Below are 14,983 nucleotides of genomic sequence, written 5' to 3' on the forward strand. Positions count from 1 at the left end.
CAGCCTGCCGGGAGTGCTCCATCCATCCATCCATCCACGCCTGGCTAGGGTGGGGAAAATGCCCGCCGCTTTGGAAGATGCTGCAGACCTGGCTTCATCGCTTGCATGCGCGCACGCACGCCGAGAGCAAGGGAGGTGCCCGCTGGGCGCTCCGAGACAGCTCTGCAAGAACTCCAAGGGATGGGCGCGGGGCGGGGCGGGTGCCTTTCCATGCCTAGGGAGGGTCGAGGAGGGCTGGTGCGGCGCCAAGGGGACATTGGGGCAGGGAGGGGTGGGGAGAGTGCAAGGGGGCCGCTCGGCTGACCTGCTGCCCCCTTTCTGAGCAAGCCCCCGTGCGCTCGCCCGGCCCTGCCGCGATGCCACACCCCGCGCCCAAATGGGTCATCCACCAGCTTAGCTCGCCGCCCTCCACCCGCGCTTGTCCGCCCGATGCAAACTGGGAAATTCGCAACCAAGCCCATCATCCACCTCCATCCGTGGGTGGCTGGGTCAGGTGTGCGCTTTAAGGCAGGAATAATTGCTCTGGAATAACTGCCACCTCTCGTTCTGCACCCGAAACCACTAATTTCGGAATTAAATCACTTGCATCGCCTATAATAAGCGTGCACGGAAAGATGGGGGGGGGTTCCGAGCTAGCCAGCCAGCCAGCCTTCTGCCACAATTAAATTTACCACTCCGATGGTAAGTAAAGAGGGTTAAAGTGCGTGCGAACTGCGAAGGATAAACTAAACCGTGCCAAGGGACCCTGAGTATGTGCCCCCACATACATCAAAGTATTGGTTCCGGGAGGGAACTCTGCACATGCTCCAGATACTCGTTGCGCGAGTAAATCTATGCTTGTTCCAGGGCTGAGCCCTAGCATGCAACAGGTTATGAGGCTGAACCCTGTCTCAGATTTTTAGTTTGCACTAGATGTTCAGATGCAGTGTTTTATGATAATACATGTCAAGAGCTGAGCCCTAGCATTCCGAAGAGGTTCTGGGTCTCATTCTCAGGGCTGGGTTTCACTTTATTTAATTTTTTTGTATCTCCACGGTTCTCAAGAGCGATGCCCACGACGACGGCTTTTCAAATTTATTCCCACAACAACCTTGCTGGGTAGGTCGGGCTAAGAAATTGTGAGTGGGCCAAGGTCAGAGCTGAGCAGGTATTTGAAGCACCTCCTTCATCTGCCAGGCATACCCGTTTCTCTCTTTTTAGTGCCAGCCTTATTTTGCACATCTTCCCCATGGCAGGAACACTTCTCCCCCGCCCCCCCAATCTCTTGCGCCCCTCTGCTTCTGAAGCCAAGGGGCTCGGGCTCCGTGCGTTTCCACGTCACTTCTGACTGACCAGCGCCCTCCTGCCCAGTCCAAGGTCGCTGGACAGCATCAGCCGCGTCCAGGGGGAACAGACTCCCCGTCCGTCCATCTCTCTTGCCTCTCAAACCTGGTACTCTGCCTGGCTGCAGCGCCCGCCCGTCGCTCGCGATTGGACAGCGGCTGGGAGATGCTGCAAAGAGGGAGGAGGGAGAAGTGAGCTAAGAAATACGATTGCAGAGGAGGAGAACCCGAGAGGCGGCAAGCACCCGGGTAGGGCAGGGAGCGAGCCCCTGGCACTGCGGCAGAGGTCGTGAAAAGGGCAGGCAGGGGCAGTGTGGCGGCGAGGGCACCGGGCCCAGGGCAAACCCCAGCATGACAGGTGGGTGGCTGCTGGCCCTGCGCCCCTCGCTTCGCCTTTGCCCCACTTTGCCTGTGCCCAGCCCAATTCTGCATGCAGCCGCAGCCCCTCCAGAGAGGGAGCTCTGGGAATTCGAGGAACATTGGGGGGGGGGCGGAGAAACAACACACGCGGGTTATGCATGTGTGAGTGTGTGCAATGCACACGCCAAATGTCGATGCGCCTGAGCCGTCTCTTCATCGTGTAAGGTCTTAGGAAGGATGGCAATATTGCTCGCGGAAGGCTGGTGTGGGGGAAGCGCAGCGAGGAGCTGTTCCAGTGCCATTTCTAAGAGGTGCCAGAAGAAAAGCTTGGCAAGGGAGGTGGGAAAAGGGAACTGACGTGCCTGCGCAGATCGCTCTCTCAAAACATACCATCCACCACCAACCTGCGAGCCTAGAAGAAAAGCGGGGGAAATCAGCCGACTTAACTGAAAACTCAGTTTCCCCCCCAGAGGCAGGCACCATCATCACACCCTGATTACTGACCACAGGAGAGCAAAGCTTAATTCACCAGCCCTGGGACTTCTTTTTAGCTGCTATCAAAGGCATGGGATTTAAATAAAGGAGAATGCATGCCTCTGAGAATGCACAGCGTGCCTCCCCAGGTTTATCACGCACACCAACAATGAAGGACTCGCAAGAATTCATGTCAGAGAATGAAGCTTCTGGCTATCCCAGCATCCCTGTTTTGAGAAGTTAGCAGGAAGGGAAATGCACTGTTTATTTGCACAGGGGAAGTTCTGCCACCAGCAGGCCCCAGATCCTAATCCTTGCCCTGGTCAGCCTCAGAAAGGAAGCTCTCCCCTGGCAGAATACAGACAGACACAGCACAGAGCACTTGCTTGTCAGTAAGGGGTCCAGAGAAAACCAGGGCGGAAAAACAAAACAGTAAACAAGACCCTCTGTCTTGAAACATTTTTTAGCTCCAGAGAGGCCAGATCAATGTATTCACAGCCATTTAAGAGAACCACTAGCTAGCCCATAATACACCTTAACCTTCGAAGGCACAGCATTGAGGCACAGCATCCTTGGAGGTTGGTCACAGCACAATCCTATGCATGTTTCAGTGGGGCTTACTTCTAAGTAAGTGTGAATAGGATTCAGAGATAGCATTGGTCAGCTGTTTAAAGACTGGTAAAAATAAGTATTCTCCCCTCCCCGCCCTTGCAGCATATAAGTGAACTGGGGATTTTAATACACATTATTGACCATGATTACAGAATTTTAGGTGGTAGTTATTTCAAATTAATTATTACAAGAGTCTTGGATATGGCACCAGGGTGGCGAAAGCGTGATTTCAAACGGTGGTGTTATTCCTCGTATTTTCAATGCACACTTGAAACCTGTATATTTCAACTATGGGGCACAGTGGTGGTATTTATTCCATATTAACTGTCACCGGTTGCTTTTGGTATGTGGTTTATGCCCTTGCCCCGAGAAAATCCTAATCCCTTTCCAAATATCTGAACGACATAATCTGATGCCCACGTACCTGGAGGACAGGTGTGGCAGAGAGAAACCAATTTACTGAAAGCAGCTGGAAGTACCACTAATGTGCCACTAGTGGGCAGTGTCTGCAAGAAACTGGAACCTACTGATCACTCCTTTGATCCACAAAATTCAATTCAATTTATATATTTCAATGCTTTTATCTCAGCCCTCCCATATGTAGAAGCAGGCAGGGCTTCAGCCCAGTGGTTATATTATATATAAAATAATAATTAAGTGCATTTGGCGTTTTCATGATCTGTGGCTTCCTTTACTAGGTGGGATGTTTTAATCCTTTTTTTTTTTAAAAAAAAAAGAACACTTTTTAGATTTTTCTGTGCTTTGTTTTACACAGGTTTTAAGTGCATCTTATTTACTTGTTTATTACTGTAAGTCGCTTTGGGCTGCATTTGCAAGAAAAACAACTAAGAAACGAAACAAATTATAATCAATACACTATGCATTGCCTGAAACCTGCTTGGATGTCATGAATATGCTCTTTTCACAATGACTGTGGCATTGCCATCACCCAAATTTATTCATTTAGTTCATAAACTTTATGCATCCTTTGATAAAATTTATGCACTGCTTAAATGCCAAATTCATGTGGATAGAGGCTCAGATTTGAACAGGACAGGCTCACTGTTTCAACAGTTACCTATTTTGGTACATATTTTGGTTATTTATTTATTTTCTAATTTAACAAATATACACATTCATTACAAATGTAACATAGCTACATATAAAATTTCATTGCAATATAAAATTATGTTTTCCATATTGGTAATTTAATAATAAAACCGTAAGCTTGTGACCAATAATCACATCACATTCTCATAAAATTAGGCTAGTCATTGAGAAGTAATTCTAATATATTATTATTTTTATTCATTAAATCTGTTCTCTTGCCCAGTGCAACCCAAAGTGACTTCCAACCAAACAAGCAATCAGGCAATAAACCCCACATAGATACATTCAAACCAAGAGGAAAGAGAAATACTTGAAAAACATCCCACCTGTTCCTAAAAGACAATAGATTGTTTAATTAGCAAAAGGCCTGGGAGAAGAGGAATGTTTTTGCCTGCTGCCTAAAGATATGTAGTGAAGACGCCAGGCGAGCCTCCCTGGGGAGAGCATTTGACAAACGAGGAGCCACAGCAGGATAGGTCCTGTTCTCATGTTGCCACCCTCCAGACCTCTTGAGGAGGAGGCACTAGCGGAGGAAGAGGAGTGCGGGGGGAGCGCACCGCCCCCGGCAGAACGATCCCGGTGGGGTGCCATTGCGGCTGCCCCCCCCATGCTGGGCACCACGCCCCCACAGGAGATGCTCCACGCCCCCAAGACGCGTGCCAACCCCGCCCCCTCCTGCTTCCCGCCCCCTGGTGCATGAATCTCCCTCCGCCACTGGGAGGAGGCACACGAAGGAGGGCCTCAGAAGATGATATCAGGGTCAGGGTACCTAGCTTCATATGGAAAGAGATGGTCCTTGAAATATTGTGGTCCTGAGCCGTTTAAGGCTTTATAGGTCAGAAACAGTATGTTGATTCGGGGCCGGAAACTCACTGGCAGCCAGGATCAGAGTAATATGCTCAAACCATCTTGCCCCGGTGAGCAACCTGGCTGCCGAATTCTGCACCAACCAAAGTTTACAAACCGTCTTCAGAGGCAGAAAGAGGAATGAAATAAGTACCACAAATTGTGTTCCTCTTTCGGTTCACTTTATATTCTCTAAAGTGCTCCCATTCTTGTCCTAATCTATTAGTTTGATACTCCCCTCATTTCACCGACACAGCACAAGTTATTCTGTTCAATGGTTTCATAAACCATTTCCTAAATTGATGAGTTTCCTTTTGCTTCTGATAATTCGCATATATAATGCATGCTGATGTGGTCATATTATCCAATAATTTCTATTTTGGGGAATTGAATCTTTGAGATATATTCGTAAATGTGCATTAAAAATAATAATCAAGGGGTATTTCAAATAGATTGATATTGATATAAGCTGCACAGTGATATTAAAAGGCCATAAACTGTTGGCTCCATCACCTAATCCTCATGACCTGTTGTAATTTCCTTGGCAAACAGCATCTCCTCTTACTGCCTCCTGTATTTTGGTGGGCTCTCCCTGTCAGCCTTTCATACAGAAGAACATGCAAGTAGGTGAGCCTACTTAAAAACAACAACAACCAGCTCATATGCTCACAAATTCCTCCTTTCACTCATTTGTGGCATGTTTTATATAAAACATTCCTCTCCAATTGGCACAGATTAATGGGCCTATGTGGATGGACGCTGTTTCTTTTTTTAAAAGAAATTAGCAGAGCTTTGTTTCGACCTTAACATTGTATCCCCCCCCTTTCAAGTGCCCCTCTCCAGCCATGAGGTCTAGAAACCTGTTTACAGTGGTCCCTTGGTTCTCAAACGCCTTGGTACTCAAACAACTTGGAACGCAAATACTGCAAAACCAGAAGTGTTCTGGTTTGCGAACTTTTTTTGGAAGCCAAATGTGCTCCGTTTTGAGTGTTACGCTTCCGATATGAGTGTTACGATGAGGTCTGTCTGGTTTTGCTATTTATTTTGTGTTTGTGTGGCTTTTTTTTCTTTTGTAACTGTGTGTGACCCAGTTCAGCTACTGACTGATTGATTGTGTGTGTGACTGCGGTACATTGTTTATTGCTTTCATTTTATGGATCAATGGTCTCGTCAGATAGTAAAATGCATGTTAAATTGCTGTTTTAGCGGTTGTTTTAAAAAGTCTAGAACAGATTAATCTGTTTTGCATTACGTTCTATGGGAAAATGTGCCTTGGTTTTGGAATGCTTTGGTTTTGGAACGGACTTTGGGAACGGACTAACTTTGAGAACCAAGGTACCACTGCATATTAAAAGCAACACTCCCAAGGCAAGGTATTCGGCATTGGAGGGCGAATGTGGTGCAGTGTTGTAGAATGCTGAGCTTGGATGTCAGAAATCTGAAATAAAGTCTCTTGCCATGATTGAAACACACCCAACAACTGTGGGTGAAAAGCTTGGGTTTCCTAGCCAAACCTACCTTATTGGGTTGTTTTGACAAATGACACGTAGCATCTGTTGCCTTAGAAAATGGCTCGCCTCTTCTTTCTCACTTGATCCCTTCTGTTCCCCAGATGATAACTTGTCAGGCATCAGCGGGATGGAGGTGGATGACCGCATCTCCTACCTGGAGCAGCGGTTACAGCTGCAGGAAGATGAGATCCAGGTGTTGAAGGCTGCTCTGGCTGATGTCCTGCGGCGTCTCAGCACCTGCGAAGAGAACGGGCTCAGCCTGCAGAAAAGGGGACCCAGCAAAGGTATGAGGGTGTTGGTGGGGAGGCACTGGGTGTGGGTGTCCGTCCGTCCGTCCTGCAGCTCCCTTGTCTCTGGTCTGGGTCAGCTACGCCCTTTAGTCAGAGTTGTCCGGGTCCTTGACTTAACCAAACTAGGACATAATATTTTTTTTAAAAGAAAACCTCCTCTTGTTGCTTATTAAAACTGAATGTGCTGTTTTTCAGCCCAAATAGGCCTACAAATCAGCAAGCAACAGTACAGTGGTACCTCGGTTGTAAAACTTAATCCGTTCTGGAAGTCTGTTCAACTCCCGAAACTGTTTGAAAACCAAGGTGCTGCTTCCGATTAGCTGCACTCAAGCAGAAGCCGTGTTGGACGTTCGGCTTCCGAAAAAACATTCGCAAACCGGAACACTTACTTCCGGGTTTGCGGCGTTCGGGAGCCGATTTGTTCAGGAGCCAAGGTGTTCGACAGCCAAGGTACCACTGTACTGCAATAGAATAATTCGTTTTAGGGGGAGAAGCAGTAAACCAAATGCTGCCCCCTCCAATAAACCAAATAAAAAGTAATTTAATTTACTGTTTATTTAAGATTTATTTTTGTAAATACATAAGAGACTGAAGGCGACTAACATGGGAGAGAAATATATCGAATGTGGCGAATGAATCATCTGAAGGCCTGTCAAAACAAGATGGTCTCCCACTGACAGGAAAGGAGCTGGGTGGGTCCCCTGGAGGAGCGAGTTCCAGAGTCTGGCTGCCGCGACTACAAAAGCCTTCCCCCACCAACCTTCCTTCAGACAACAGCAGCATCTGGTGCTATGCTCTGGTTCACCTAAATTTAGGCAGTGTCAGGTTTGCTATTGTACGCATCCATCATTTATTGTGGGCAGTATATATTTCGGAATCTTTGTCCATAGTAAGTTGGATATTTACTACAAGCAAGGGGCTTTTTCCATTTCTGTGAGCAAGCTTTAGTTATTGGCTGCAAAAAGAAGTTAAGTTGCTGATACGAACACTTCTGCGTCTGACAATAAGTGGGTGCAATGACCGTTAAGAATTAACGCTCTGTATAATTCAATACAGAATAATTTGATGATGCTATCAGATGCCTATGAAAATATTATTCTGTACTCATATTGGGCATTATATGGACATATGGCAGCTCCTAATCTGCAGGGGGTTGGACTAGATGACAATTGCATCCCTCCAACACTACAAGTCTAGGAATTTGCTGGGTTTGAAAGTGCCATTCCTGCCTGGGCCAAAGCAGTGTTGGGGTGGTTTTCCCCACCCACAGCCTGGGATTTCCAGCAAAGCCCACCGGTCCCCACCCTCTCGAAGAAACCGTTTGCCGATTTTCTTCACCAAATTTATCTCCAGGTGTACCAAGGCCAAATTGCATAGGAACTTGGCAGGTTCCAAACACACTGTATTTTTCCGTGCATAACACGCTCCCATGTATGAGACGGGACTCAAAAATTTAGGGACTCAAAATTAAGAAAATGGGGAGAGATTGCCCAGAATTGTTGAGCTTTTTTGGGGGGGAATTGTTGAAAATCGCTCACCCACCTCCCCTGGCACGGAAAATCGCACGCATTGCCACCGACAGCCCTCATCTTATACACGGAAAAATATGGTATGTGGGACTGCCACAATTGGATGGCAGACAGAGGGTGGGGTGCAGTTTTAAGTGCCTAAGCAGCACGCAGGTGGAGATGGGGGGGGCGAATACCCCCCTCCGCCAGCCTCACTGATGCTGGAAGTGAGCCCATATCGAAGGAAGGACTGTGCATAGGGAAAGGCAGGGGCTCTCTCATCCTTGCCCCCCCCCCCGGTGCTTTAAAACTGCCCCTTCCCACATTTTAGAGGGGACCTAGATGTCTGAAGACAGATCACATGGACAGCCATCGATTGGGAGTTGCCTGTCCACCTGCTATATATCTGTTTCTAGGGCAGCATTTATTGATTCTTATTAATTATCCTGCATCTTTCATCTCAAGGGTGTCCAGAGTGTGGCTTACTGTTTCACGGGACAGTTTTCCACAAAAATAAATCAGAAAATGGTGGCAGGTTTGTCAGGTCTCTTCGCAAAAGGGCGGTGGGGGGAAGTCATGGGGAGGTGGGAAGAAATGTATTTGGTTTTATACCTTTCCCCTTATGCCTCATCTCGTTCTGAAGGCAGCCCTGTTTAGGGAAGTTTTTAATGACTGATGTTTTAATATATTTTTAATTTTTTGTTGGAAGCCGCCCAGAGTGGCTGGGGAAACCCAGCCAGATGGGCGAGGGATAAATATATTTTTTATTATTATTATTATTATTATTATTATTATTATTATTATTATTATTATTATTACAACACCTTGCCTGATGAAGAGCTCTGGGCAACAGAATTGGACTAGGAGGGTTAATTTAGATACCCTCCTCTGGATAGCCGAGATTCCTGCATTGCAGGGGGTTGGACTCTGAGTACCTCCCAACCCTACAATTCTGTGATTCTGCAATTGTGGCCCCTTCTGGAATTAACACATTGTCTCCCTTGCAGTTTACCAGCTGTTGAGGGGTCTGCCTTCCAGGCCTGGCTTGAGCAATGGGATCATCCCCCAGAGGAGAGGCTACTCGACCTCCCCGTCATCCCCCAAGAGAGAGCTGCTTCCTGGGAAAAGGTGATGGGTCTTGGTCACAAGAGCACCTTGTACAAGGGCCTCATATTCCTCTCTCCTCCTCCTCCTCCTCCTGCTGCTAAATCTCTTGTTATCACAATTATTTAACTGGGAGAGGCTGCGGGATTACTCTGAAATGTTTTGTATTGGCTGGCTGTGTTTTAAATGCATTTTTTAAGCATGGTTCGTGACTGGAAGCCAACCTTGAGGGCCAGCTTGAGCCAAAAAATGTAGGTGATGAACAGAAGAGAGGAGGAAAGGAAATGGAGAAATTTACACAAATCCAAATTTCAAATTCTGAAGTGATTGGTGTTTCTTTTAAAGCTCAGTTTTTAGGAGCACTTTAATTTTAAATAGGTCTACAAATATTTACCTGGAGTAAAGGGAAACCCCTCATTTTTTTCCAAATTGAAGAGATATTCAACAACCAGGGGAGATTAGAAGAGACTTGAATGAGGTGCTTCAAAGCCACAGAATGTGGGTAAATTTTTCCACTGTGCAGGTTGGCTTCTTGTCAAAACTGGCTGTAACTTTCGCTTCCCTTTCTCTCTCTGCAGACTGGTTCAGGGAGAGAGAAGGGAGGCTTAGACGCTTTTGTTTTCATTTGGCATGAATGAGAATTTAGTTTTCTTTCCCCCTCTTTTGAAAGGCCTGTTTGTGATGGGCAGGACGTTGCATTCAGAATATCTGCTGAGCTGAACGATGATTAAGGTTGAATGGAGACTGGCAGGTGTATAGAACAGCACAAGAACAAAAATTTAAATGTTATCTTTAAGAATCTGCTTGAATGACTACCCTGTGTGGGGGCGTCATGTATTGAATCGGACCCAAGATCCATGGGCTTCTTGTTCCCAGTAGCTGTTAGTCAGCTGCTGAATGGCCGGCTTCCAGTTTCTCTGAATACAGAGAGTCCACAGGGTGAAGGCCCAAGATGCATCCAATATGCATTTGCTGGCAAATTCACTGCCAGTGAGCCACTGTCGTTCTGCGTCCATCTTGTCTTTGAATAGGGGTTACAAGGACGCAGCAGCCCAGGTCTTGCAAAGGAGTTTCTTTGGTGCAGGGCCTCAAGTCTTTCGAAAAGCCATCTTGCAGAGAAGCGGTCTTGCAGAGTGCTTACTAGCTTTTCACGCAGCCGGCTCCCGCTCCTCGCTCGCTTCTGCTCAGGCGCACATCACGCTGCTTTCCTTCCCTCCCTGCATCATCCCTCTTTTTCTTCGGCCAGCTCGCCCTCCCACCTGCCTGCCCCTTGCCCTTGTCTCTGGCTATATTGTTGAGGCTCTCTCTCCCACAGCGGGCGAAGCTGCCCTTCTCCAGAGCGCCCAGCCTCACTCAAGCGCGAGGGGGTCAAGGACCAGAGGAGCCGCACCACTTCCTCAAGCAGCTCGTGCAGCGGGAAACGCGACGGGTACGTGTGAAAGCCAGACCTGCAAATCCATCTATGGAGGCTGAATGATCTTTAGGACAATTTTCACGGACATAACATAATGCTATTCTAGGCAGGGAAATAAACTCCTCTCTCGCGGCTCTGCTTCAGCAAAGCTCATTTGACTTGCACTAGCCCAAGCAGCGGAGTGTATTTGCTAGGGACTCCGCCTTCGCTTTTAGCAGCTCAGGTTCTGCAAGACCCATTGATTCTACTTCGCAGAGCAGCTGAGGTCTTGCAAAGTGCGCCTTGCTTCGACGCGAGCCAGCTGAAAGCCTACCTAAACCACACGCGGGAGCGTAAACCGGAAGCAAAACGCGCCAGCAGAAAGGCGGAGAGTTGCGAGATCGGATTTCAAAGCGCGAGCAAGGAGGAAGCGATGCCTCACTCCCCAAAACCGGATATCTCCTTCTTGAGGCGCGCAGCAACTTCTCTCCGTTCCTGATACCGGGTGGGGGAGTTTCCTCCCCTCCGTGTCACTCTTAAAGCCACAGGTGCCCTCCTAAGGCCCTCGCGGAGCCCTACAAGCATGTCTACACGCGCACAGCAGGATTCACACGTGCACGGCCATCACGCATCTTAAGCCATCCCTCCGAGCAGAACGGCCCTTGGCCCGCTGGTTGAGCCGGGACGAAACGGCGGCTGCTTCTCGCGTGCGCTCCGTGGGAAAACCGTCCGTTTTTTTCCCAAGCGTCTGAAACAGCGCTGCCCTTCTCCCCACCCCCCGCCTCCTCCACTGCGGGTAACCAGCACGTAGAGGGTTAAAGAAAGGCCCCGGCCTGGGGGAGGGAAAGTTAAAGCCAGGAAGGAGGGGAAAGTTGGAAAGTTTCCCGTCCGGGCCCCATTGCTCCGCCGTATCCCCCGGGACGGGACGCGCCTTGCAGTTAGTTGCCTTGCATTTCCAGCTACCGGCGGGTGGGGCAAAAAGCAGCCCAGGCAGGAATTCTCCCCATCGCTGCTCGTAAGAAGCTTCCCTCTCCACCTCCGGAGTATCAAATATAAAGAGCAGGAGCCCTTACCCCAATCCTAAAAGCAAAGCCAGGGGCAGCTCCGAGCATCCACGATGAAGAAGGCGGCAGGGAGCCTTAGCCCCAGGTAAGGCGGCGTTTGCGTTGACGGAGGGACCGCTTTGGGCCTTACTTCTTCCCCAGCCCCTATTTTCAACTTCAGATGAAAAAGAGTGCCTCTGAGCACGTGCAGAGTGCATTAAGCGTTTTCTCAAGGAATTGCATCCTTTTCGTTTTAAACGGAGGGGGAGCAATGTGTTTGGATGACCTGCTTTGCCATCTTCTTTCGGGGTGGGGCACCTCCGATACCGTTGCTAAGGTTGGATATGAGTTTCTCTATGTTAAAGTGGGAGGGGGAGTTCTTCCCTCTCAGTGAAGGGTGCAATGTTCCTTAAGATAGGTGACTTGGTTTGCTGGGCTTGGTTGGGCCTTCCATGCGAGGAATCATGAAACATCAGAATTGTGGAGTTGGAAGGGATCCTCACGGGTCATTCAGTCCAACTCCAACCCCCTGCAATGCAGGAATCAAAAGATGGGGAGCTAGCTGTATGCCATTTATGGGAGAGGAGGCCAGCCCTGCAGGATCTTTGGGTTCCAGAAACAAATCGGGTATAGGGTGGGGTACGAACATGAGTTTGACCAAGCTGCGGGAGGCAGTGGAAGACAGGAGTGCCTGGCGTGCTCTGGTCCATGGGGTCACAAACGACTAAACAACATAGGGTGGGGGACCCTTATTGGTGCAGGGCTTGGGGATCCCACAAAAGGGGCTGTGGAGGGGGCAAAGGTGCTAATATTGCACTGCTCTAAGCTGAGGAGGGGCTGTTGGCATCACGACTGGTCCTGCTGTGGGGTGGTGGCTTTAGGTGCCACAGAGTGGCAGGCGACCAGCTGTTTTTAAAAGTACCATATGAAGAATACCTTTTGGGTTTTCTGCCCCCCTCCCCCCACCATAGCAAAATGGTTTGGCTCAGTCCTGGAGGGTACAGCCTGCAAGAAGCAGAGGGTGGGGAGCGCCAAGCCTTGGCATACATGACTATTATTTCACCTGCAGCCCCATTTTCCTCTCTCGAACTTGGCTAAGGCCACCTGTTCGGTTTCCTGGAGTTGTGCCCAAGGGGAGGAGGACTGAATCTGAAGCCTCTCCTGCCCCCAACCCTCCTTGCCCCACAGCCTCAGGAAACTAGATGCCAGGTGCACAGCCCAAGGGAGGCGTAGAAATCCATCCTGTGGGGTCCTACAGCCTGTTCCTTGGTGGAGGGTCTTGCAGTGCTGCCCGGGAGGGAGGAGGCCCATTGCCTTGGCTGATGCAAGATCCTAGCAGGATCCCCCCCAGAGAGAGAGAGAGAAAACAAACAGGGAGGAGGAGGCAGAATCCCCTGGGCAGGGCATGGAAAAGGGTGGGGAACGCCCTGCCAACTGTTACTCTGGATGGAGGGAGATAAAAGAGCCTCAGAAGACTGGCAGGGAGGTAGCCCCGCCCTTCTCCAAAAGAGAGAGAGAAAGGGAGTTAGTTAACCCCTTGGTCGCTGAGTGGTGGGGGGAGAGGCTGATAGTTTAAATGTTTCTTGTAACAAAATCAAGCGGCGATAAAGTGCATTCCGGGGGTCCCCAGGGGAGCCTCTTCTGCAGAGATGCTGAGAAGGAACCTGGCACCTTATACCTTGAGGTGTATGCTCTGCTCCAGAGCTGCACCCTCTTCTTCTTAGTCATGCCAGGCTTCTTGCCGGTTATCCCAGTGCTTTTGCACTCATTGGTTGGAAAACTAGAAGGCGGGAGCAAGTTTAATTGATGCTAATCAACTCGCTAGTATGGGGCTTGAGGAGGTTTTACTGATGGGTGTTATGAGCACACACACACAAAAGGCTTGGAAAGAAAGAAAGGTGGATTGTAGAGTTGGAAGGGACCCTGAGGGTCATCTAGTCCAACCCCCTGCAATGCAGGAATATGCAGCTGCCCCGTTTGGGAATCGAACCTGCAACCTTGGCATTATCAGCACCACGCTCTACCCAACGGAGCTACCCCAGACCCACATATCTTGAGGTAACCCCAATAGTCTCCACGCTGGAGGCTGTTGCGCATCCACCTGCCCCTTTGCTGGAGGTGGGCAGGCTGACTTAAACTGACCGTTAGGCCTGACTTAGCAGGACAGTTCCTGTGCTCTGCGTTCTTACTCGCATTTCTTACATTGGAAGCAGCAAACGCTACTGAATCCCAGTTGCTGGAAACCACAAGAGGGGAGGAGAGGGCTCTTGCGGGTTTCCCACAGGCACCTGGTTGGCCCCTGTGAGACCACGATGCTGGACTGGATGGGCCCCCTTTGGCTTGATCCAGCGGGGTTCTTATGTTCTTCTCTGTTCCCCCATCTGGCGTCTTGCACCCTACCTTATCCTGAAGGCTGAAAGCATCCCGATAGCTGGCAGAGGAACATTGTTAAGAATTGTACTGGACTAAATGTCCAGAGCCATTAAGAGACTTCAGAGAATACGGCTCGGCCTATAAAACTTTGCCACATGCTGTTTTGGAGTCTAGGCTAAGGTTACCAGATTTTTTTTTCAAAGAACCCGGGGACACCTCTCTTTTTTTGGGATAAAAGAAGAAAAGAAGAGAAAAGTTTTTTTTAAAAAAAATTAAGAAGTAATATCTTCTCTTCTGTGGTCTCCTCTGTTGCGTCGCCTTCCTCTGGGCCCCGGCCTGCTCTCTTGGAGCGCTAGCTGTCGTGGAGTAGACTCGGGCCAGGCCTGGGCTCGGCCACGTGTCTTTGCCCTCCCGGTGCTTCCCTACCTCTTTTCAGCGGCGGCGGCATGGCAAGGTCGGGCTCCCCTCTTTTTTCTCCTTCCTCTTTCTCTCTCTTCCTTCTCCTTCTCCTTCTCCCTGCATCAGCTCTGGGGTTTTCCTTGCCCCAGAGCGCCACTGGGCAGTTGGCCGGGTGCCGGGCGCTCTCGATTTTTTTTGGGGGGGGGTCAGAGGTTCCCCCAGTTGACGCGCCAGGCGTCCCTGGTTCCCCCTTGGCAGTGGAGGCGGAACCAGCAGTCTCAGCAGCCCGGAGCCAGCCTGGTAGGGCAGTTGGCTCTGGCTGGTTTCAGGAGCTGCTCACTGCCGTGGCGCCTGCCATCTTGTCTTGCCAGAAGTCCCCCGTATGATGTGTCTTGTGCCATTGAACCAATCACAACATTCATTTCCTACTAATCTACAACACTTAAAATATAAATCCGGGGACATTAAATCCATCCAGGGGATGGATTTTTTCCGGGGACGGATTTGCAAATCCGGGGACTGTCCCTGGGAAATGGGGACGTCTGGTAACCATAGGACTCTAGGCACTTGCTTGGCGGGTAATGCACTTCTGCAAACTCCCCCGCTCCCTAAGCATTCACAAGCTTGTGAGCAGCATG

The 14,983-nt window shown here is 49.4% G+C and overlaps 1 protein-coding gene across 3 annotated transcripts in view; it reads left to right on the forward strand.

The window, feature by feature from the left end:
* The window catches only part of EML2 (EMAP like 2), a 36,507-nt gene that overhangs the window by 149 nt on the left and 21,375 nt on the right, over nucleotides 1-14,983 (forward strand). The window contains exons 2-4 of one of the 3 annotated variants that reach the window (XM_035117671.2): nucleotides 6,337-6,519; nucleotides 9,041-9,161; nucleotides 10,453-10,566. In XM_035117671.2, the coding sequence (XP_034973562.2) occupies nucleotides 6,337-6,519; nucleotides 9,041-9,161; nucleotides 10,453-10,566 (418 nt within the window). Of the gene's footprint in view, nucleotides 1-6,336; nucleotides 6,520-9,040; nucleotides 9,162-10,452; nucleotides 10,567-10,929; nucleotides 11,680-14,983 lie in introns of those variants that run through there. The other 2 variants (XM_035117672.2, XM_060275478.1) reach the window with 2 other exon arrangements.

The sequence above is a fragment of the Zootoca vivipara genome, chromosome 6, assembly GCF_963506605.1.
Source record: "Zootoca vivipara chromosome 6, rZooViv1.1, whole genome shotgun sequence".
NCBI classification, from domain to species: domain Eukaryota; kingdom Metazoa; phylum Chordata; class Lepidosauria; order Squamata; family Lacertidae; genus Zootoca; species Zootoca vivipara.